At 37.8% G+C, this 24,915-nt stretch overlaps 1 protein-coding gene across 8 annotated transcripts in view; it reads right to left on the minus strand.

Annotated features, from left to right (window-relative positions):
- Positions 1 to 24,915, minus strand: part of WAC (WW domain containing adaptor with coiled-coil) — a 77,777-nt gene that overhangs the window by 26,016 nt on the left and 26,846 nt on the right. For all 8 annotated transcript variants that reach the window (XM_019973180.2, XM_070800972.1, XM_070800974.1 and 5 more), the window contains exons 4-6: positions 7,292 to 7,398; positions 2,918 to 3,033; positions 2,247 to 2,359 (exon numbers count right to left, since the gene is read on the minus strand). In XM_019973180.2, coding sequence (XP_019828739.1) covers positions 2,247 to 2,359; positions 2,918 to 3,033; positions 7,292 to 7,398 — 336 coding nt within the window. The remainder of the gene's footprint in view (positions 1 to 2,246; positions 2,360 to 2,917; positions 3,034 to 7,291; positions 7,399 to 24,915) is intronic.

The raw sequence follows: 24,915 nt of genomic DNA on the forward strand, positions 1-24,915 counted from the left end.
TTCTTCTACCTTTCTCTCTTTACATGTAAAGTGTTCCCAATCCTCCTGCTCCCTGCTCCACACCTCTTTAGTGGGCTGTTAGGAAGAACAAAGCTTTAAGTGCTACCTTACATGCATACCAATGTACCAGACACAGAGGAAACTCTCCCAGCAGTTTTTGGTAGACAAAGTACTTCAAAGGCTTAGTAGAAGTAGAAGCAGAAGTAGAAGCAGCAATACAGCTAAAACCCTTTCTCAAACATTGTAAACTCAAAAAGTGTAATATATGACTACATTTCAACACAAACACAGACCCACTCTCCTCCTCTACACTCCTAGGAATTTAACTAAGTTATCCGGTAAGTGAGCAAGCACAGGAATAGCAGCACTGTTTACTGTAGGAAAAAGCTGAAAACCATACCAGTCTCCACAGACAGAGGATTATCTACCGGACATGAGCATGTCCAAAAAACATGTTGAGCATGCAGTCAACATAATAAAAGTTAAATTATAAAATGACAAGCAAATATATGTTTGGAAAAAAAAAAAAATTTTTTTTTTTGGCAGTGCCTTAAGTCATGCAGAATCATAGTTCCTCAACCAGCGATCAAACCCCTGCTCCCTGCAGTGGAAGCACAAGTCTTAACCACTGGATCGCCTGGGAAGTCCTATATCCTTGAAACATTATTGAGTAGAAGAAAAGGTTAAGAACAGTAACATAATCTGATTTTGATATAAAATACATACACATGTAGTTTTATATACTATTATATGCAGCTAGAAAATAAGTTTATGTCTCCAAGTGTTCCTGAATCATGAGATTAAAATATTTTCCCTCTTTCATTTTTAGTAACAAACACGTCTAACTTCTGAAATCATAAAGAAGAAAAACTGACTTCACTTCCGAAAGTAAAAACAAGACAGAGATAATTTTTAAAAAAACTATGGTTTTATTTTCTTAAAGATATTTTTTAAGCAGACAAAACTTGTATTTTCACTTCTGTCAACGTTTCTATTAGATCTCTAATTACCCGCAAGGGAGGACAAGTGCCTAGGTTATTTTGGAGGAACAGACACACTAGACGGTAATCTTTTCCTCTCTGGGAATCGCCAGCCTCTTGTGTGGAGAGGCCCACCCTAATAACTAAAGTATGTTACCTTTACACCCAACTAGCCACTCTCCTGGATGCCCATAATTTATTCAAGAGGACCACAGGCTGGGCACTATGTATTTTTTAATCTGGAAGGAAAAGCCACTCATTTTTAGTTATTCACCAAAAGTCAGTTACTTAAGTAAAATGAGACTACAACCAAAGTCTTCTGTATCAAAATACAATATTCTTAATTTCTTAGAGTACCTTAAACCATTTTTATTTTCTAAAACTCAAGTACAATTTAATATAACAAATTTAATGTTTCCAGAAACACATTTTAAACATTCAGCCCTACAGAACCATATTATCTGTTTCACCTTTAATTTTTCCCATCAAAAGTTCAATATCCTTTATTGGGACCAAATATATACCTACTTTTTTGAGTTACAGAATGAGAACTCAAATATGCTTAAGTCTAAGAATTTCCAAAACACATCTTAAAATTCTCAAAACTTGATAAAGAGCCTAAGAATTCTATGTGGCATTTAAATTTTATTCTGGGCAAGACAAGTCACTGGGAATAGAACATATGTGGTAAAATCTTTAAATTCAAACTTTACTTGAATTAAAAAAAATAAATTTATGTTACCCATATTGTTCAACTTGGACAAAATCTGACCTTAAGAGAACATGAAGGTATGCCCACAGTACAGAGATAGCACACAGATCTATGATCATTATGAAACCATTTCCAGATACAAGGATAAACAAGTTTTCTCACTGGCAACACAAAAACAGGCATTTCATGTCACTATCTGTGTACCTTTGATTTAATTATTAGATTGAAATCCAGGAAGGTTTGCAGTGTCCAGTTTAAATGGGGGGAGAGGGGTGTTGCGGCAGCATGAAATTTTACTTTTTAACCAACTCAGTGGCATCATAGCCATTATGAGTAGTGATGAATACACAGGTGTATTCATTCTACTATGTACTATTATATACTCTTTCCCTTTTCAAGAAACAAAATAATGTAGGTTACAAGGACAGATCCAGCATAAAAAACCTGTTACGTTTCTAACTATTTTACATTATAAGTGGCGATGCACATATATCTGTAAACTACTGGAATGAATCAAACACTACATTAGTTCAAAGAAAAAAATTAATACTTACTTCCACTGGCAAACCCACTAGTGGCTGTTGCTTGCATCACCTCTCTTCTGTAATCTCTATCTTTTGGGAAGCTATTAACTGCCATCTTGTTTGCTTCTTTTTGTCTCTGTTCTCTAAAAATAAAAAATAAACCCATAAAAATTACAACAGATACAATGAACCTACACAACATTCTGGTCAAATGCTTAAGGAAACAGTACATTGAACATCAAAGAACAAAGCAGTGATGTCATGTAACTGGTGTGGGACCTGGGACACAGCAACAACAGTAATGCTTCTCACTGACGGCAACATTACACTGATTATTTACATGCCATGAACCCCACAACTCAACACGGTAACAATAATTCTACATTTTACATGACGGAAACACTGTCCTACAAGATGAAGAATTCGAATACAAATTATAGAAAAGATGAATAAATGTAGATCAATATGTTTTAAAATTAAATATACTGTTTACAAGGACCTTGTGAACAGCTGCTCATCTGTCCTAGTTTTTTGGTTTTTTAAGAGAAATTATGGAAAACACAGACAATGGTCAACATTTCAATTAAGTAGAGAAGTGATGAATAGCACACTAAGAAACCTAAATGTAGAATGTTTAGCATCCTAAGATGTTAGCCTGTAGAATCAAGAATGAGAAATACTGTTCAATTAAGCACAAATACCTTTCAAGCCACTCTTTTGGTTTTTCCCATTGTGAAACTTCTGTTCGACAATTATAGTAGTATTTTTTCCCAGAAGAGCTAATATGCTCAGACCAGTCATCTGCAGAATCATAAGGCTTAAAAAAAATTAGAAAATGTTAATGTAATCATTTGATATATCAAGAATGTAAATGGTTTTATAAGCACACATAGGGGAAAAGACCTGAGACAAAGGTGCCCTCATCTGAGATGGAATCATCTGCATGTACACTTAAGGAGCTCTTAGTCTAAGAAAACCTTCAACTGTAACAATGGTACACTCTATAAAGTATCAAATTAAACAGTTCAGTATCTTTACTAGGTACAAGAAAGACATGAAATTAATATCATACTGACCTTAGAAAAGCATTACAAAACCCCCATTAACACAATTTTAACTGCTGAAGTCTAGTCATACAGAGAATCCACTCAACTGACTGACCTGATGGCATGAAAGCACATCAGTTCTGAACACTTTAAGGCACAACAGTAATCTGTGTAACAGAGAACAACCTGCTTGTATTCACTGTTACTTAGTGGGGGATAAAAGCATACACAAGAAAGCTTCAGTATAAAGACAGGATATTAAAAGCTATGAATTTGCTCCAGCTTCACAATCCACAAGACATGTCAAGTATTAACTGAACTTGTCTCACACAACATACAGGATCATCAGCAGTACTCATTTTCCCAGAACTAAAATTGCTCTGTCTTAGTTCTCAGATACAGTCTCTTGCTGGTCATTTCATAGACACTATAAAATTATCATGAAATTAAAAATTACCTGAAAGGCCCAGTTCTCATGGAACTAATCTCAACAATGTAATGTTTAACTGCCTGCACTGGCTCCAGGAAATCTGGTAGAAATCCTAGTATTATATGAATTTACTGATAGCTGTTTACCAAGGAGCTTTGAGATTAAAATGAAGCAAAGGTTATACTTTGGGAGTTCATCCTTCTTCCTTGCTCACCACTGTGCAGAGGGACACAATTTGAACACTTCAGGAAATGAATTCTTATGCACTGCGTATTCAGCTTGAATTCAGCACATAGGAACAAGCTGAGAGAACATGTCCATACATCACAAAACTAATGAGTGATAGAAGAAAAGACCAAAACTCAGGTTTCCGGGTACCTATTATTTCCACTAAATCAACACCAATTTTGGAAATATCACAACAATTTTGAGCATAGCTGAAGAACACTGCAGATTCTGCTCTCAGGCTATTTCAAAATTGTGAAGCTGCTGGAAATCAGCCCAGTGCTTCCAAATCTCTAGAGATCAGGGGAGAGTCAACTCTCAACACCCACCCGACTCTAGCCAGGAGAAGGCTTCACCAGGCTGCAGGAACCCAATCCAGAAGGCAAAATTCAAAAGGGTTCTTCTCTACCATCTACCACCCCCTAGATCTAAATTATTATGCTAACAAAGCCCTCTATGGATGTATTTGCAAGATTTGGTTTGCTGGGCAGGTGATTACATGGAATTTACTAGTTCGGTCTAAAGAGGTTGAAGGAGATTTGGTCTAAAGGCTGACAGAGGACACCAGAGTAGAACAGAAAGGTCTAAGCCAGTGCTCTTCAAAAGTGATGGTTATGCAAACTGTGACCTGTCCTGGAGGAGACATCAGAATATATATCAACACACTGCTTCCCGAGCCCAAGGTCTTGTTTTAAAAAACAAACATATACCATAGCTCAACTAAAGAGTGTATTTAATGACAACTAATTTCCATTGTGGCACAACCTGCAGGACAGTGAGTTAAAAGTTCACAGACGAGAAGCTTGAAGAGCGCGGGTCTATCAAATCCTAGGTTAGTACAAGTTAATATCTTACTTAACAAAATGCGCTCCAGGGTACAGCATTACAATCACATACTAGCAATTAAGTTCATCTTCTCCACCCTATTTCTATCCCTCAAAACAGGTTAAGGAAGAAAGTTTTAAAGAAACAGGGAAATTATTTAAATGCTGATATGCAAAAGCAGGTGTTAAATGTTTTTCCCATTGTATTATTTTCCACTTTACTGAGGTATAATTGACAAATATAAGATATTTTATTTAACCTGGGTTAAAATAATCTTTTTTTTTAAACCTGGGCTACCTAATATTCATCAATGCATCTCTTTCATTACAAAAATATTAATGAATGGTGATTTTATATTTTACTTTACTACTCAAAAAAAAAAAAGTCCATTAGAAGTGATTTTAAGACATAGTTTGAAAGTAACCTTCAGATTACTTCAGATTGCTAATGTTCAGAAGCCAGCTTCTCAGGTAACATTAAAATCAGTTTGTAAAAAAATGCCATGCCCACTGGGTACATTATGATGAAAAAGACTACCACTTGAAGGTTAATTATATACCTAGAGTTGAAATTTACAGAAAGGGGAACCTTGATTCTAAAAACACATGACATTTAATCCCTGTTCTGTTGCCACTCACATACTGAAATCCCCTGACACCCTTTAGAATCTGGATGTTGCAAACTTTCTGATGCCCATTATTTATGCTGATTTCATTATGCCAATCTATTTCCTGAAAATCAAGATAATCAGAAACTGTTTTTCCTGAATAAAGAATTGTTTTTCACCAAAACAATGTCCACATGGCCTGCCTCTGTCCTACCAGCAGATGAATACAAAATCTAAATAGTCAGTGATGAAGGGAACATGAGGTTAGTGCTAGACTGTTAAATTAATGGGGCTATTTTTCACAAAAATGGATACTCATTGTAAAATATTGAGTATATTTCTTAGTGAAAATGATTCAGCAGAAGCAGTGTGATGATAACACCTGTGAAAGTTTATCAAGCTGCTGTCTGGATCTCAATACCATCCTTCTATGTTCTGTGATGCTAAGGCTGGGACAATGCAAATTACTTTCTACTTAGCCAGCTGGCTTTCTGTTAAGAGTCTGCCAATACCAGACATTAGAGGACTGAAGGGCAGGAGAAAGCGGCCACAGCGGATCCCAGTTTCTAGCTCTCAATCCAGAATCAGAAACTTTCATTATATCCCTCAGAGAACTGTGCTGGGCTCCTCCTCTGAGCAATTAGGTTCTGATAACCCCCAACCTCTTCCTTTTGTTTCCAGTCCTCAAGGGTAATCACTATCTATGCTACTTTTTGTTTTCTGTGTTTGAAATTCTCTGTGCTGAAATAACCAGTATGATTTGTTTTCATAAACAGACCCTAATACTTAAAACTAAGCACAGTGTTTTTTATGAAAATCATTGATGTCCCAATTTTCTCTGGAAATGTACTAATAACACTGATTCAACAAGAAACAAAAAATAATAAACTCCAAGAGTTTTAAATACCACTTAAGGTACGATAACCACCTGAATAACCAAGGCAATGGCTGTAGGATTCAACCAATACTTCCCTGGCCTTTCAGTTAGTTGTCCTTTTGTCCTTCCTGTAACGGATTTTCCACACTGCTATCTGATGGTTTTTAAATTGCAAATATAGCACTTCCCTGACTAGGCCCTTGAGGAGCTCTCCACTGCCTTCACGTACAGTCCATGATCCATGGGAAGCAGAAAACGCTGTGTGATCTGACCCCATTCTCTCTGTAACCTGAACTCCTACCATTTCTCCACACCAGCAAAACCTGTGTTCTCCAAACAAAGTGCTTTTTCACACTTCTATGTCTTTGTAGGTGCTGTTCCTTTCCATGCTACACGAATTCCAGATCTCTTCCACTACATGGATTACAGTCAGCCTGTTGGCCAGCACAGCCTCTTCATCCAGGCTCAGTCCCCTCTTGAGGGCTCCCCCAGGACCTTAACATGTACTGATCTAATGGTTTACGGACCTACAGTCAGTCTCCACTTTTTTTTCTGTTCTATACATAAAAAATCTAGCATCTGCTTGGAAAGTTGAAATGTTATTTTTGCATGAATGTATTGAACTTTCATTTGAATCCTAACTTTAAAAAGTTCAAACTACTTCATTAACAATTACTTCATTTTTAGAAAAACCTACAGTACCTCACTGGGTTTGATGCCTTTCAGGACCGAGATCTCTATTATCACTAATGTTTTATAGGGTATAGAATATATAGTAGATACTCAACTTATAGATTTTAATAACAAAAGTTTAAAGATTATGGGGAAAAAAGCTCAAGACACAAGTTTCATAATCTGAAGTTCTTTGTATCTCAAGTATCACAACAGTAAATTTTGCTCCACAAAAGAATGTTAATGAAACAATACCAAGATGGCATATTCAGACTATCCTCAGTTTTAATATTAAAGCTAGCTCATTAGTTCAGGTGCATTAAGATCAACATTGATTTTTAAAAATTTTGCAATATATTCAAAAAACAAAACTGCAAACGTTTATATACTTACTGCATCTGAAGTTTTGCTTGGATTATTGCTTGGATTAGAAGAATGTGAATTTGAACTATGAAGAGCACTGTGGTTGTGTGAATTTTCTTGGGGAGAGTAACTGGTCCCTTTAAAAAATAAAAAGCAAAGACAATTTTAAGTAAGTCATAGCTGATGTTTATACTGGGCTTCTGTCATACTACAGATATATCACTAATTCATCATTGTAAACCTGAATTTTTATCATTTCTAGCAAACTGTAGGTTTTTTTTTTTTTTTTTAATTACAAGTTGTATTAAAGACACAACATACATAGAAAAAAGGCCAAAAGTTCCACTAATGAGAGAACAAAAGTGACAATTACCCAATTATCCACTGTCCATGGAATTCTCCAGGCAAGAATAGTGGGCTGAGTTGCCATTCCCTTCCCCAGGGGATCTACCCAACCCAGAGATCAAACCTGGGTTTCCTGTATTGCAGGCAGATTCTTTACCATCTGAGCCACTAGGGAAGCCTCAATTATCTAGTAAGTTTTTGCAATTACTTTTCAACTTCTTAAACAGTTTCCACACTTGCTTTTTCAAGTTTTGACAAATTTTAACTAAAACAGTGTAAAGTTTTCAAAAGTTAAGTTTCAGGGAAGGTGCTTGCTTTCAAGATGATGAAAATGACATCATATCTCCTCACAACAGGACAGTTGCTTTAAAGTAACTCATGAATTTTATGAACCATGACCATCAGGGATGCCAGTTTTATCTTAAGAAAAGCCAAGATCTAAAAATCCAGACTTGATTAGTAATACAAAAAGCTCCACTACCCAAGTCTAACTGTTAGTATTTCAGTTTCATTCCATCAATTTTTCATCATAAAGGTAACATAATTCAACTTCCCACCTACTCCTTGTCCCAAAAAATGAACTAGCAAGTGGTATGGGGGCTACAAGATAATGAACAAAAGCTGGAAGCAGGAAGAGCAATTTAGATGGTCCAGTGGCCCTGGAAATTAATTAGCAGTCAGAATCAGGGTGGTTATGAGAACAATTGAGTAAGAATTAACTATTTCAATCAACAAGAACAACTACAGACCTACCTTTGTTTTATTGGGCTTTGCTTTACTAAACTTCACAGATACTGAGTTTCGTACAAATTGAAGGTTTGTGTCAATCTTACATCTATCAGTGCTATTTTTCCAACAGCATTGGTTCACTTCTTATCTCTGTGTCACATTTTGGTTAATCCTCATAACATTTCAAATTTGTTCACTGTGATTATCTTTGTTACAGCAATCCGTGGAGAGTGATCTTTGATTTACTACTGAATTTGTTTTGAAACACCACAAACAACACCCACACAAGATGGCAAGCCTAAATGATAAATGTGTGTGTTTTGACTGCTCCCCCATGTCTCCCCTTCTCCACGGGCTGTCATTTTCCCTGAGACACACAGTATTGAAATTAGGCCAGTTAATAACCCTACAATGGCCTCTATGTGCTCAAGTGAAAGGAAGAGTCACATATCTCTCACTTTAACTGAAAAGCTAGACATGGTTAAGCTTACCGGGGAAGGCAGGTTGAAAGCCAAGACAGAAAGCAAATTGGGCCTCTTGCACCAAACAGTTAGCCAATGTGAATGCAGGAGGAAAGTTCCTGCAGGAAAATTAAAAGTGCTACTCCGGTGAACACACGAAGAAAGCACAACAGCATTACTGCTGATGTCGATAAAGTTTGAGTTCAGATGGAGAAAAGATTATACATACTAGCCACAACATTCCCCTAAGCCAAAGCCTAGTGCAGAGCACACTCTTCAATTCTATGAAGGCTGAGAGAGGTGAGGAAACTGCAGCAAAAAGTCTTAAGCCAAGAGGTTGGATCCTGAGGCTGAAGCAAAGAAGTTGCCTCTGTAACATCAAAGTGAAGCCACAAGTGCTGATGTAGAAATTGCAGCAAGTCACCAGGAGATCAAGCTAAAATCTTACATTCATGAAGGTGGCTACACTAAACAACAAAATTTTCAACATAGATTGAAACAGCCTTCTATTACTTTCACGGAGAGAAGTCGTCAATGCCCGGCATCAAAGCTTAAAAGAACAGGCTGACTCTCTCAGGAACTAAGGCAGCTGGCGACTTGGAGTTGAAGCCAATGCTCATTTACCACCTGAAAGTCCCAGGGCCCTTAAGAACTATGCTAAATCTTCTCTGCCTATAAATGGAACAAAGCCTGAATGACAGCACATCTGTTTACAACATGTTTTCAGCCCACTGTTAAGAAAAAAGACTCCTCTCAAAGTACTAGGGCTAACTGACAATTTGCCTGGTCATCCAAGAGCTTTATGGAAACATACGAGATTCTTGTTGTTTTCATGCCTGGTAACATCTACTGTGCAAGCCCATGGATCAAGGAGTCATTTCAACTTTCTGTTCTTTTTCAGAAATACATTTCATAAAGTTATAATTGCCATAGACGTGAGTCTGACTGACCTAGGTAAAGTAAATTAAATACCCTCTGGAAAGAATTCATCATTCTAGATGCCAGCAAGAACATTTATGATTCATGCACGTTAAGAGGTCAAAATATCAGCATTAACAGGAGTATGGAAAAAGCGCATTCCAACCCTCACAGGTGACTCTGAGACTTGTCAAGACTTCAGTGGAGGAAGGAACTGCAGATGTGGTGGAAACAGCAAGACAACTAGAAGTGGAGCTGCAGATGGGGCTGAACTGCTGCATCTCATGATAAAACCTGAATGGATGAGGAGCTGCTTCCCATGGATGAATAAAGAGGTTTCTTAAGAGCAAAGCTACTGCTGGTAAAGATGTTGTGAAGACTGTTTGAAATGACAAAGGATTTAGAATATTACAAAAATTTGACTGATAAAAGCAACAGCAGGCTTGGAAATCACTGACTCCGATTTTGAAAGACGCAAAATGCTATCAACCAGGACTGCATGCTAGAGAAACATTTGTGAAAAAAAGAGCCAAGCCAGCAAACTGCACTGTCTTAAAGAAATTGCCACAGCCAACCCAGCCTTCAGTAATCACCACCCCAATCTGTCAGCAGCCATCAACATAGAGGCAAGACCTTAAGATTAGGATTCCTGAAGGCTCACAAAATAGCATTTTTTTTTTTTTAGTAATAAAAGTATTTTAAAATTAAGATGGTTGTTCAGTCGCTTAGGTGTGTCTGACTCTTTGCAACTCCATGGACTGCAGCATGCCAGGCTCCCCTGTCCCTACTATCATTCTGGAGTTTATGCAAATCATGTCCACCAAAGTCAGTGATGCTCTCTAACCATCTCATCCTCTGCTGTCCCCTTCTCCTTTTCTCTTCAATCTTTCCCAGTATAAGGGTCTTTTCCAATGAGTAGGGTCTTTCCATCAGGTGGCCAAAGTACTGGAGCTTAAAGTATGTACATTTTTTAAGACATAATGCTATTACACACTTAACAGTCTATAGTATAGTATAAACTTTTACATGCACTGGGAAATAAAAAAAACTTGTGTCTCACTTTATTGCAATATTCACTTGACTGAAATGGTCTGGAACCAAAATGGCAATCTCCCCAAGGTATGCCTCCAAATGGGTAAGAAAGGTGGATTAGGACAGAAGACAACCTAAGGTTTCACATACTCAACTGGAATGGTCAGCAGATTCTAAGAATTCAGAAGTGGAGCAAGAAGTCTGTTCCATTGGAAAGGTGACAGGTAGGGGACTGGCATACAGTAATGTAAAAAACAAGCACTATGAGCTCAGAATGAGTAACAGCAAGGCAAGAGGAAAGGGAATAACCAAGATTTAACGTTGGCTACAACATAGCTTATTGGGGAAGCTAGAAGCAGACTCAGAGACCCAATGAAGCTAATGATATGACAAAAGATATGTACTTAGGAAAATATAAGGGATACAAGAGGAAAATTTCCCAACAAAACAAGACTGCTGCTTAAGATGCCTAGTGGTTTCTTCATCTACTTGTTTAAATGTACCTTGTTGGATAGTATGTATTTATGTAAAACATCCTCAACTTTTAAAAAAATACAGTAAATAAATTCTTCAATAAACATTTTAAGACCAAACACAATCGAAAGAAGCAATCAGTCAAGGATAAGCTCTGTGTACAGGGACGTTAACATGCCAGCCTGAGATTGCTATTCTTAGAAAAGTCTGCTTGCACAGTTGGTCCTCGGCTAGCACAATGACTGTTCAGGAGGGTTCCCACAACAGCAACTGTTAAGAGTGGTTCACTGTGCCTAAGCCTTTCTGCAGATGATATGGTTTATGCTGAATACCTGCTTTCCTACTGGGAATCCAGACTTCTGGTTCAAATCAGGCAGAGATGCCTGCATAAGAATCCAAATCCAATAAAAACCTTGGGTACCAAATCTCTAATAAGCTTCCACAGTCCACAACATTTCACCAGTGTTGTCCCAATCCGCTGCTGGAGGAAGGAAGGGTGTGCTGTGTCTCTCTGCTGGGCCAAGACTCTCAGAAGCCTGCACCTGGTGTCCTCCAGACTTTGCACCACATGCCTTTTCCCTCTGCCGACGTCACTTTGTGTTCTTTCGCAGTTATTAAGACAAAGCCGTGGTAATGAATGTTAGGTCCTGTGACTCCTCTTAAGACAATCACCAAGCCTGGGGGGTGGTCTGGGGACCCCAACACATTCAGTTAAAAAGAAAAAAAATCCAAATTAAGACTTTTAAAAAGAAAATTTCAAATCTACACCAAAATTTGTACTTTTCAGGTGTAAACTTAAAAACTATTTTTAAAAACTCAGCTTTACAGTTGCATCCAAGTGAAAGAGAACTAGTTATATGGCCTAGAGAACACCACATTTATACCCTATGAGTTGAGAATCCCATGGAAATTTCCATAAATGTTGCAATAATGAAGGAAAGAATGGCCAGTCTTACCAACTGAAATGGTCCCCAGAGTAGTTCTGTAAGAAGCCTGGGTTAGATGCCCTGACATTTATTTGCATATGTTCTTGAGCAAGATGTAAATCTATGAAACAGTAGTGCCACACTAAAGATGTGGTAAAAGACATGTTAGGCAGAGTCCTTTATAAGCCTAAGACATATCAGAAATGAAATCTACTGATCTCTCTCAAGACACAGGAATTCACTTTAGTGTTATTCTTCGTATCAATGAAAATTCAAAAAAAAGTGATAATTAGTACTAAAGTGCTTAACCTCTGAACAAATGACATGTTAAATAGCTTTTAGGTCTGTTGTTCAGTGTTTTCAGAGGGCACAACATAACAATTAAAAACCATAAGCATCAAGACACACGAGTCTAAGACTTTAATAGAATCCAGAGAAAAAACTCAATCAGCCTTTAGGAGGAAAGCTATTTTCAGAAACAGGAGCTTTTTGATAGGGACTAGATTCCACATTCTATGAGACAGATTCATCTACAACACTTAGCAAAACTACCAACTTAAAAAAAGAAGTGAGGAGGAATGTCCTGGTAGTCCAGTGGTTAGGACTCTGCACTTTCACTGCTGAAGGCATGGTTTCCAACCCTTGGTTGGGGAACTAAGATCCCATAAGCAGAAAGGTGTGGCTCCCTAAAAAAGTGAGGAGCAAGATTAAGACACAGATATTTTATCGAAAGACTAAGAATAAACTGATATTCTTAAATAGAACCCAAAGTAAGTAAGAGGTTGTACAGGAAGCATGATAAAGCAGGCAAAAGGCTCTCTAGATTAGGGTCAGAAGGATGCACTTAAGAACTCAGGGCAGGGAAGATTTGTCTCTGAACAATATGACTATAATTGGCTGAACCAAAGGTAACTATTACAAAAGCTACAGTTTATATTATCTTCCAAAGTATTTGGGGGGGGGGGTGAGCATCCCACTGAGACTTTTAATTTCTCCATGTAGTTCTTTCCAAACTGAAGTATCAAGCAGGCAGAAAAGCAAGGTCAGAGCAATGATTATGGTTACGATTTTCCACTGCCATACCTATGGAGTGCTACAAACAGTATTTCTTTGAAAACTCCCATAAATTTTTATATCCCACTCCATGATGGATTTGTATGTTTCAGGGTAAGAAAAGTGTTTTTTTATTTTGGTAATAGCAGCATAATGCATAGTCTCAGGCTGAGAGAAAGAATAAATGACCTGTGGATGGTAACATATCCAAAGAAAAATACAGCCACACATAAAACTTGAACTCAGACTTTCAATGCTAAATTCAGAGACATACATGTGTATATGCTGGTGAGAGACTGTCTCATAGATGCTGCTTGGCTCAACAAAGTAATGGAAGCAAAAGCTGTTTACACGTCTGATGACCTTTATGCTTTCTTTACATTACCAAGAAAAAGGCTGTCCACTTCAAAGAAAAAGAAATTATCTCCTTGAGAAAAGCAGAATTTGTGACTAAGTGGGATGAAACTGTTTTAAGTAACACAAATTTAAACCAACCTTAAGAAATTAAAGTCTGATGAAGCAAGTATTCGACACTTTCAGAACACACGTGCAGCCAGCCATTTAAGTATTATCTACAGTTACTTTTATTCTCTTAATTGTGGCAATGACTGTGTGGACCGTGAAACTAGAATTTTTACTATCCAGCCCTTTAAGAAAAAGTCTGCCAACTCCTGGACCAGGCAAATGACAAAGACAGTTCATGTTGATAGTGCAAGATGCTGCCCTCCTCCCTGACAGAATCTTCACTATTTAAAAGGGCAGAATAACCCCTCCTACTTGTCAACCTCTAAACTTCAGAAGCTAGATCTTAAGAGTGAGAAGGCTATAACCTACAGTCTGAGAAAGATGAAGTCCTAAGAGTACCATGGGAAATGGGACAAAAAATGTAGGGAAACTCACCTAACTCAGCAAGAAATGGGCATTAAGCAATTAGACTGCCCTCCCATTAGAAAAGGGAACTTGGATATTAAATGGAAAGTGGGAAGTACATACAATTCTATATAAACAAACAAGGCTAAGAAATGCAACTAGCTTTTCTAAAGATGAAATAAGTTTCCAGTCTATTCAGGGGCAAAATATGGCACTGTGTCCTTATTCAGAACATGGTAACCACTAGAATTCCCTACGACATCCTCAGACTTAGAAATTAAGTCTTAATGCTTTCTTCAAGAAACTGGCAAGAATATGTAAGGTACACCTATAATAAATGAAGATCACAAGTACATCCACCACCCCAAACTGCTATTCAAACTAATACAAGCAGATAATGTGCATGACTGAATAAGGTTCAGCAGTGGACCTCAAATATCAATCTAGTAAAAAATGTAGAATTCAAAGTTAATTTCATAGTGATTCACACTCTATGAGATGGGACCTTAAGATTTGAATTTTTTACAGGCACTTTCTCTGTCAAGATGGTTTTGGTGGTCAGGATCCAGACCAGGGCTTCCCAGGTGGCACTAGTGGTAAAGAACCCGCCTGCCAATGCCAGAGACATAAGAGACGCGGGTTTGATCCCTGGGTTGGGAAGATCCCCTGGAGGAGAAGAATGGCAACCCACTCCAGTATTCCCTCCTCAGAAATTCCATGGACAGAGCAGCCCAGCAGGCTACAGTCCATGGGGTCACACGACAGTCAGGCACATTGAGCATGCACACATATATTAATAGTATCCAGCCACACTTTATTCCAAGTATCCTCCTCTCATAAGTTAGAATCAGAGACCACAGATATTTAAACATAAGGGGATTTCAGACTTCCCTAGTGGTCCAGGTCTCCAATGAAGAAGACAGAGCTCCATCCCTGGTCAGGCAACTAAGCCCCTGCACTGCAACTACTGAATCCGCACGTCACAACTAGAAAGCCCACCTGCCACAACAAAAATCTAAGTGCCAAAATTTAGATCCAATGCAGCCATAAATATTTTGAGAGAGAAAGACTTATGCTTAAAGGTCAGGGGGAGTGCACAAAAAAAGTCATCTACCTGTAATGGGCATTTCTGCATTAACAATCAGTATTTTCCTGAAACACCTTAAATTCTGCAAAATTGCACACTAAAAATAGAAGTTTTATGGGGAAAATAGGGTAGGAGCAAATCACTCAAAACTACACTTTATCATAACTGGAGCACTAACAAAAACTTGAACACTGATAAGCAGCTCAGTATGTTTGCAGATTGCTTCAAGGGATATTAAATTACTGGGGTTGAGAACATGGAAATGGGATTCTGGGTAACAAGGTTACCATCAAAAAAAATGGACAAAAAAGTATAAATTGCCACAGAGAGGAAGCCAAGCCCAGTGAGGAAAGCAGACTTGAATTTTCTTTAGAGGTCTTGCCTGTACAGCTAGATAAGGGCTTTCCCTTTCTATTTGAAAGTTATATCCTACTCCTGCTATTCTGATTTGCATTTCCTAGAAAAAATTTTTTCATGTATGAATCAACACAACTTCATTATATTGATGCCATTCTCCAATTTACCGACTGCATATGAGCTACCTGGTAATGAAAAGTCAAAGCTGTAGCTAACCGGACTTAACTACTCTGCACAGAACATTTTTCAAAGAACCATTTTATATCTGAAAAAAATCAGCTCCTAATTAACTGAGCCTAGAACCTGGTTCTGCTTTATTCAACCTGAATTTTCTAGAAATGTAACTGTTGCACACATTGTATTGAGTTTTGTTTTGAACTTTTACCAAAATGTTCAACTCTTACAAAAACCTCATAACAAACAATAATGCCATATACTACACCTGCTGGCATCAAGGAGACATGAGTTAGGACCAAAAATAATTAAACTTTAGACATAAATAAGAGATACAACTCTCACTGATTAATAAAGCTCTCACTTTCATTAATATAGACTATTTAAAAAAGAGTACTGCTATCCTGTATATTTATAACAAATGAATATGCTAAATATTTTCAGCACATTGATACCAACTGCTGCTGCTGCTGCTAAGTCGCTTCAGTCGTGTCTGACTCTGTGCGACCCCATAGACGGCAGCCCACGAGGCTCCCCGGTCCCTGGAATTCTCCAAGCAAGAACACTGGAGTGGGTTGCCATTTCCTTCTCCAATGCATGAAAGTGAAAAGTGAAAGTGAAGTCGCTCAGTCGTGTCCGACTCTTCGCGATCCCATGGACTGCAGACCACCAGGCTCCTCCGTCCATGGGATTTTTCCAGGCAAGAGTACTGGAGTGGGGTGCCACTGCCTTCTCCGTGATACCAACTACTCTGTGCAAATTACATTTAACATCATTTCCTTTGAAGCTGCCCTTTTATTTCCTACTCTTAACATGTGCAGGTGGTATGTATTACTCACACTTGTCTACAGGCTAGAAACTGGGAGTTTACAAAACACATGCAGCAAGGAAAACTGAGTTGTATCCCTTCCTTACATCATACAAAATAAATCACAGAAATTAATATAAGAGCAAAAACTATAAAACTCTTAAAGGCATACTCATTGCCAAAAACACAAGCAAAAAAGAAAAAACAGAAAAATTAGACTTGGTCAAAATAAAAATCTTCGTGCTTCGAGGTACACCATCAAGAAACGAGAAGACAATCCACAGAATGGGAGAACATATCTGCAAATCTAGTAGGAACTCTCTGGCCAAAAGGTACATGAAAAGATGCTAAATATTAGCCATGAGGAAATACAAATTAAAGCTGCAATGATATACAACTTCACATCCATCTGGATGGCTACAGTCAGAGAAACAGACTTAACAAGTGTTGGTGAGGATGTAGAGAACTGGCACTCTCCCACACACTGCTGCTACAGAAGGAAACACTCGGCTGCTTTGGAAAACAGGCTACCAGTTCCTGAAAAGGTTATATACAGAGTTATCATATAACACAGCAATTACACCTCTAGGTATGTGTCCAAGAAAAATCAAAGCATGGGCCCCAAATGTTTACTGCACACTACTTGGTACCGCCAAGAGACAGAAACACACCAAATACCCCACAAATGATTAACAAATGAATAAAACATCCTATGTCTATACTATGGAATATTATTCAACAAAAAGGAATAAGTATTGCTACACGTTAAAACACAATGAACCTTGAAAATATTAAGCTAAGTGAACAAGCCAGTCACAAGACTATACGTTGTAGGATTTCACTTACATAAAACGTCCCTATAGGCCAATTCCCTTCTATAGAGACAGAAAGGAGATGAACGACTGCTGACATACAGTAGCACAGGCGAGTGGGGCTGCAGGTACAGCTACAGTTTCTTTCTGAATGATAAAAACGTTCTAAAATTGGTTGTGGTGATGGCTGCACAGCTGTAAACGGAGGAACTGTATGGCAGGTGAATTACACATCAAAAAAAGGATACCGAAGTCTTATATATTTTATATATCTTATATTTGACTTTTACTTGTCTAGCTTAGAAGTCTGCCATCATTTCTCAAATCCTACTCCATGAAATGCTTTAAATAAACAATCTCTTGTGGTCACGGGAATGTGGAAAAAGTTGCACATGATACCGTTTTACAGAAAACTTGAATGAACTTTAAAAGCACTGAGAACTGTTGGTGAATAAACTTTAACCTGGTGCAGGGGGAGGAATTAAGTACAGATATTTGATACAATATGAACCGAACCTCAAAATCACCATGCTAAGTGAAAGAAGCCAGTCACAAAGACCACATGTCCACAACAGGACAATCTATTAAGACAGCAGATCAGCAGTATGGAGTGGGCAGGGAGAAAAACGGGAATGATGTTAACAGGTACGGAAAAAAATTTTTCCCCCTAGCGGGTGGGGTGATAACTGCGTGGAATGTGAGTTATATCTTTTTGTGTGTGTGTGTGTGTGAGTTATATCTTAATGTTTTTTAAAATAACTTTTAAAAATTCTTGCAGGGTGGGGACGTTGGGTCTAACTAAGTTAAGAATCACTTATTTAGTGAAGAGTACTCAGTCAGGCCTCATTCAGGCAATTTGGGCTTCAGTAAAGATTTTGCCTCTACACTTGAAGATGTCACCTAACTTCTGTAGTAATCTCTACTTCTCAAATAAGGCAATGGTGTGCAAGACTGCAAAAAATGACAACTAAATATGAAATGCATATTATGGATATTAGTAACTTCTTTTGACCTCTGCCACCTGACTTTGTACTAGGCGACTGATGCAGATTTTAGAGTAAGATTTTTATCCTCCCTCTGTTAGCTCTTGGTGAGGGCTGTATTAACAAGGTAACCATGAAAAGTCCAGGGCCTTCAAACTGCCTATGCCCTCAAGACTCAGTGCCTCATACTTACATTCCTAAAAAAATTATCAACACAGGACTCTCAACTCTTCAGCGATCTCAGGCACTGGCCTTAATACCACACAGAGTAAACAGGCAGTGAGCACTACAGGGCCCTGCAGGCTTAATCCTGGACTAAAAGCACCTCTTCTTCTTGACTCCAGTAGAAATTCACTGGATTCACCATAATAGCTAACTGCCCTCCCACTTTCATTCGTATCTCCAGTTCAAAACACTCACCACAGAATAATCAAAATAATCTTTTTAACATGCATCTCAGATCATGACATGTGTTTCTGAATTTCAATCAGTACAGAAGGAAGCCATTCAAACTTCTCATTGCTCACTACACTTTGACTACACGGGCCTCTTTCATTTCTCTGAATACATGCCCAGTTCTTTCCTACCCTAGACCCTTCATACACTCTACCTGCTCACCACTATCTCCCACTGCTGTCTGTGTACTACTTCCTGGTCATCCTTCAGTTCCAGTTTAAATGCCAAGTTGTTAGAAAAGCCCTCCCTGATCCCTCAATCTAAAAACAAGTCCCCACTGAGAATGGATACATGTATATGTATGGCTAAGTCCCTTCCCTGTTTACCTGAAACTATCACAACATTGTTAATTGGCTGTATCTCAATACAAAATAAAAAGTTTAAAAAAAAATTTTTTTTTAAGCTCCCATCACAGCACATCTGTCCTTTATAGTTATTTTTATGCAGTGTAATTAAACCACATCTCACATTGCTCCCTATGCTTTCTTATTTTTATATTAGCTGACTGGCTAGTCTAAGACAAAATGCATTCCTTTGAAAGAAAAATATAGGTTAGTATGAAAAATAACAAGAATTTTTAGTTAAATTTATAAAATTATCGTGAGACTCTAAAAGCATGAGTAGGAGACAATGCAGTTGAAAAACTTAAAATATCCTTCTCCCAAGCTGATGCCTTTAGAGAGACAGTACAGCAAACAAAAGAAAGAGGCAGGGGCTGGCACGCCTTTAGGTCTCCTAGTATTTTCATCTCCTGACTCTAATCAACTGGACAAGTGGCAGAGTTCAACTTTGGAAGCCTCATGGCACCCCCTCAATCTATGAACAAATGAACAAAGGAATCTTCAAGTAAGTGCCCTGTCCTCTATGAAATGGAGAGTAAAATTCTGTCAAAGCAAACAATATGAGCAAAGGGCATAAAAGGATATGAGCACAGAATGAAAGGGTTCAGAGGGCAATGAGCAGAACTAGTCTGACAGGAACATGTGGTTCCCAAATGAGATAAAACTATATTAAGCTAAATTAAGCCAAAGACATCAAGGACCCTGGAAAGCAAACAAAGAGGGTGTGTGTGGAGATTTTTATCTTTGCTTTTGGGGGGTTTTTTTGGTGGTACTTTTGTATAGTACTGGGTGCATCATGAAAAAGCAGATTAAAAATATGTCTTTAAGGAAAACATGAAAGACTAAAGAATAAGATTAAGAGGATTCTTTCTAGAGAAATGGTTATCTAGTATTCTCTCCCAGCTTCAAGCCACAGAATTTCTTCCTTACGTGGCTGCCTGCTCATCCTTCAGATGTCAATTCATGTTACTCCCTAAAAAGGCCTCTCCCTGACTACCTCCTACACCGGCCTCCCTTCCTCCCTGCCATTATCATTTATTTTCTTTATAACACAAATCACAACATGAAGTTACCCTCCTTGTCTACTTTATATTATGTCTCTTCCACCAAGAGAGAAACTTCCTGTGCATAGGAACCTTGCTGCCATGCCATGCTACAATACCTGATGTAACTACAACAATGCTTGAGTTTCTCAATAGACACATGAATGGAAACCCAATACCTCAAACAGGAGTGCCTCTTGCTATAATGGTGGTAGTGGGGGATTAAGGGTAAATAGCTCAGTCACATTCTTGGAAACTCTAGGCTCTATACAGTGTCATTTAAAAAGAAATGACATAGACAATCCCTAGAGTTTAGCTCTCGAAAAGGCTGGATAGTAGTTCTATGTATCATAAGCAGGTATACAAAGTCCACCTGTTAAGTATGACACAGCAAATAGGTTTGAAGACATTCATGACCTGAAACACTCACTACAAATGTCTGACTTAAACTTACTTTAAAACTGACACCCTCCATTCTATTACCTAGGAAAAGTGCTTTCCCCAAACCTATAAGCTACATGAAAGAAAAAAGGCAGCATATTCCAGCAGTTACCTCAAGGAAAACACTATAGATGAGAAGTTTTAATACTGTTGTACTGTGTCTCTTAAAAGACGCTTACTCCTTGGAAGCAAAGTTTTGACCAACCTAGATAGCATATTGAAAAGCAGAGACATTACTTTGTCAACAAAGGTCTATCTAGTCAAGGCTATGGTTTTTCCAGTGGTCATGTATGGATGTGAGAGTTGGACTATAAAGAAAGTTGAGCACCGAAGAACTGATGCTTTTGAACTATGGTGTTGGAGAAGACTCTTGCGAGTCCCTTGGACTGCAAGGAGATCCAACCAGTCCATCCTAAAGGAGATCAGTCCTGGGTGTTGGTTGGTAGGACTGATGTTGAAGCTGAAACCCCAATACTTTGGCTACCTGATGCAAAGAGCTGACTCATTTGCAAAGACCCTGATTCTGGGTAAGATTGAGGGCAGGAGGAGAAGGGGACGACAGAGGATGAGATGTTTCAATGGCATCACTGACTCAACGGACATGGGTTTGGGTGAACTCTGGGAGTTGGTGATGGACAGGGAGGCCTGGTGTGCTGTGGTTCATGGGGTCCCAAAGAGTCGGGACACAACTGAGTGAGTGAAGTGAACTGAACTGTGTCTCTTAATACAGACATATACACACAAACAGCATTTACTCTAAAAACCCCACCTGTTTTTGCTGTGTACTCATCCTGCTTTGTATTTAGACAGGTCTGCAGTTTAGGGTGGGGTACTGGTGATCTGAGATTGGACACCTTGTATATAGGTCTTCTCCAACTGGGACATGGTTGTATATTAAAGGGAAAAGTAAATACTGCTGTATCACCTAAACCAGTTTTATAAACATTCAAATGGTGCATGCAAAATACTACCAGGTATCTTAAAAACAGAAGCTCAGAATGATTAGGGATAAGACAAGCTGCAACAGATAACGTTTCTGATAATGTTTAACCTGCATACCAATTTTACTACAACATGCTTTCTGCAGAGATTATTATTATGTTATCTCTTCACTCTCCCTTGAGTTCCCCTCTCTGTTCCTCAACACCCACCCTGTCCAATCACAGCTCTAGCCAGACTCAGATATTACAGTTTTACTGAGGAACTGTTTCAAACTTTCAAGGAAAAAGTACATCATCTGTTCCAGAATCAGATTCAGTCATTAAAATAACCAACCAGAAAATTCTGGCAAAAAATAACAAAAATCAAAGAAAAATACCAGAAGAGGATTCACATCTATATACACACCTCAGTCCAGGAATGCACAACAGCTTAATATTAAAAGTCTTGCATGAATATGAATCTTAAATTTTAACTTTTTTAAACATTCTGTCAACAAATAATGAGAAACATTTGACAAACTTAAATAAAGACTTAAATAAAGTGTTAACAACTAACTGTAGCAAATAGATGGAAAAGCTTCAAATAAGGAACGGTCTTTACATAACGATCATCCCATCATCAAGCAATACCCTTTTAAACCCCAAGAACCGTATTTCCGATTGAGTCTTTTACTATTTTTTAATTGCAATAGCTATTGATTTTCTAAAATCAAGAACATATCAATATTATAATCAGAAGCTACAGAAAAGCATTAAGAAGGGTAAATGTATCCTCCTAGGTTTTTTCTCACACATAGATCTAATACTCATAGAATCACCCTACTTTACATGTGGATTTTTCTACTTAATACCCAAGAACATCTTCACTAAATGTGGTTCTACATCATTTTTAACAGCAACATTACATTCCACGTTGCACTGCATAATGTAAGTAATCCTAAAACACTTATATTCTCTATTTACCATCTAGGTGTTGGAATTCCCATCCATGCTAAAATGGAATAGGCAGTATCTAAAAAGAACCATGTAAAACTCATCTTAAGAGATTGTTTCAAAATTTTAAAAATCATTAATTGAATGAGTGGAATAAGATATTTTAATAACTAAATGATTCAGACATCATTAAATTTAACAATGAAAATTACACTAAAAGCAGATTTTCAGATGAGTAGTGTTAGGACTCTGTGCTTTCACTGCCAAGGGCCCAGGTTCCATCCCCTGGTTGGGGAAGGAAGAACCCAGAAGCAAGGCAGCAAAAGTTTTCTACATGTGCCCTCCATAAAAACCTATCAAAATTAACTAAAGAAAAAAATTAACAAATCCAACAAGCAATCCAACAAACTAGTCCTGACAAATGATTTCAAGGAAAATTAAATCCATGCTCAACCGCAAAAAAATACTAAAAAGCCAACATCCAATTCCTCTAAAGTCTGTTAGGATACATATCTTAGAACTATGTCAGACAAGAAGAGGAAGGAGAATTCTTAAATCATCCAGGCAGAAGCCTGTCACTTACACAACAAATCTCAGAACTCTACAGAAAAGACAATGTGTTAAGAGAAAAAAAACTGATATGACCCAGAGAATTTTTTTTCCAAGTAGAATGTTACAACTGAAAGAGGACACTCAAATATTTTAATAATTTAAAACTTAAGGTAGTCTTAATTTGGGAGGTGATGGTGTCAGCAGACTAACATAGACAATCCTAAGAAAATTCAAAATAACCAATGCACAAACAGAGAAGCTAGAAGCTGTACTTTCGAGACAGGCAGTGTGCACTGAACGAAGCTAAACTCATCTCCTTAATATCTGGGATCAACACAACTTATTTCAAAGTGTTTATTTTGATACCTTTTTTTTTTTTTTTTTTTGCACCAAATGACATACAGCAAATAATTTACTCAAAACACACTCTTTAAACTTTCCCTTTGTTGTTAAAAGCAGTCAACACTACACACACAAAGAGCATTCACTTAACAAATGTTTCATTTACTGAACATTTATGATACGTCAAAGGCAGTGCAAGACCTAACAGTACAGAAATCATTCTTCTCTGAACCTTAGTATAGTTTTCCAAACTTTATGTATCCAAAAAAAAAAAAAAAAAACCGAGGTGCTTTTTAAACAGTGAAAAATACCTATTCGCATTCACCCCATTTAATGATATGAATATTTTCTGTCAACCTGACAGATACCAGGTTGAAGAACAACAGGTCTGCCAGTTACAGCTGACACTTGAACAAGGCGGGTTTGAACTCTTGGATATTTTTCAACAGTAAATGCTACAGTCTTACAGGGTTTGTGATTGGCTGAATCTGATGACTTGGAGGAACCGAGGAGATGAAGGGCCACCTATAAATCACACCACACCAGGATAAAGCCTTGCATTGTTCAAGGTTTAAATGCACTGCAACCTCTCCTGGTCACCTAAATCTTCAAAGGCAGATTAAGTAACAGAGTAATTTTACTGTTAACTGTACTTTAAGTTTTTTGACAATGGTAGCACAGGTCATCTAGAAGAAATGTCTGTTATTATCTGAGCAAAATGAAAAGCAAATCTGGTACATTTACCAGCACTTCACGCTGGATACAAATATTAAACATTAAATTAGCATACAGTAATTACACATCTTTCCTTTAAAAAATTCAGATATTTGTGTAATGACTTACAGAAAAATGTGATTAAAGGGAGGGTAATAAATGAAGATTAAGTCCTAACAACAGCAATAGCTTGATAATTGGTGACAACATGATTTTTCTACTTGCAACGGTCATTAAGCAGCAATTCATTTACTCTGGCATTTGTAATAGAGAAATGAAGTTATTTCACACCAAAATATGTACATGAGTGTACAGCAATCCTGGTAATAGCCCAGAACTGGAAAGAACCCAAATGTCCTTCAACACTGAATGGTTAAACAAACTGAGTACATTATACCATAGACTACTACTCAGCAACAAAACAGAAATACAACATGGACACGCAGTCCCTTGCTTCTCAAGGGAATAAGCTGAGTAAAAAAACAAAAGTCAATCTTACAGTTACATATCGTGATTCCATTTATATAACATTTTCGAAATGACAAAATTATAGATTGAGAAGACATCAGTGATTGCCAGGGCTTAGGAAAGAGTGGAAGGAGGGAAGTGGCTATGCCAATAAAAAGAGTAGCACAAGAAACTGCTGAACTGCTCTATATCCAGACTATGGCGGTCGTCACATTCATCTACTCATATGCTACAGCTGCACAGAACAGACACATACCCCAAAAGTGCATGTACTCAATAAAATCGGTGACATCTGAGTGATTAGGGAATTGTATCAACGTCAATTTCCTGGTTGTGACGGTACACTAAGTATACTAATAGTTATGCAAAAAAATAAATAAATAAATAAATAAAT

Source organism: Bos indicus, chromosome 13 (genome assembly GCF_029378745.1).
Source record: "Bos indicus isolate NIAB-ARS_2022 breed Sahiwal x Tharparkar chromosome 13, NIAB-ARS_B.indTharparkar_mat_pri_1.0, whole genome shotgun sequence".
Lineage (NCBI taxonomy): Eukaryota > Metazoa > Chordata > Mammalia > Artiodactyla > Bovidae > Bos > Bos indicus.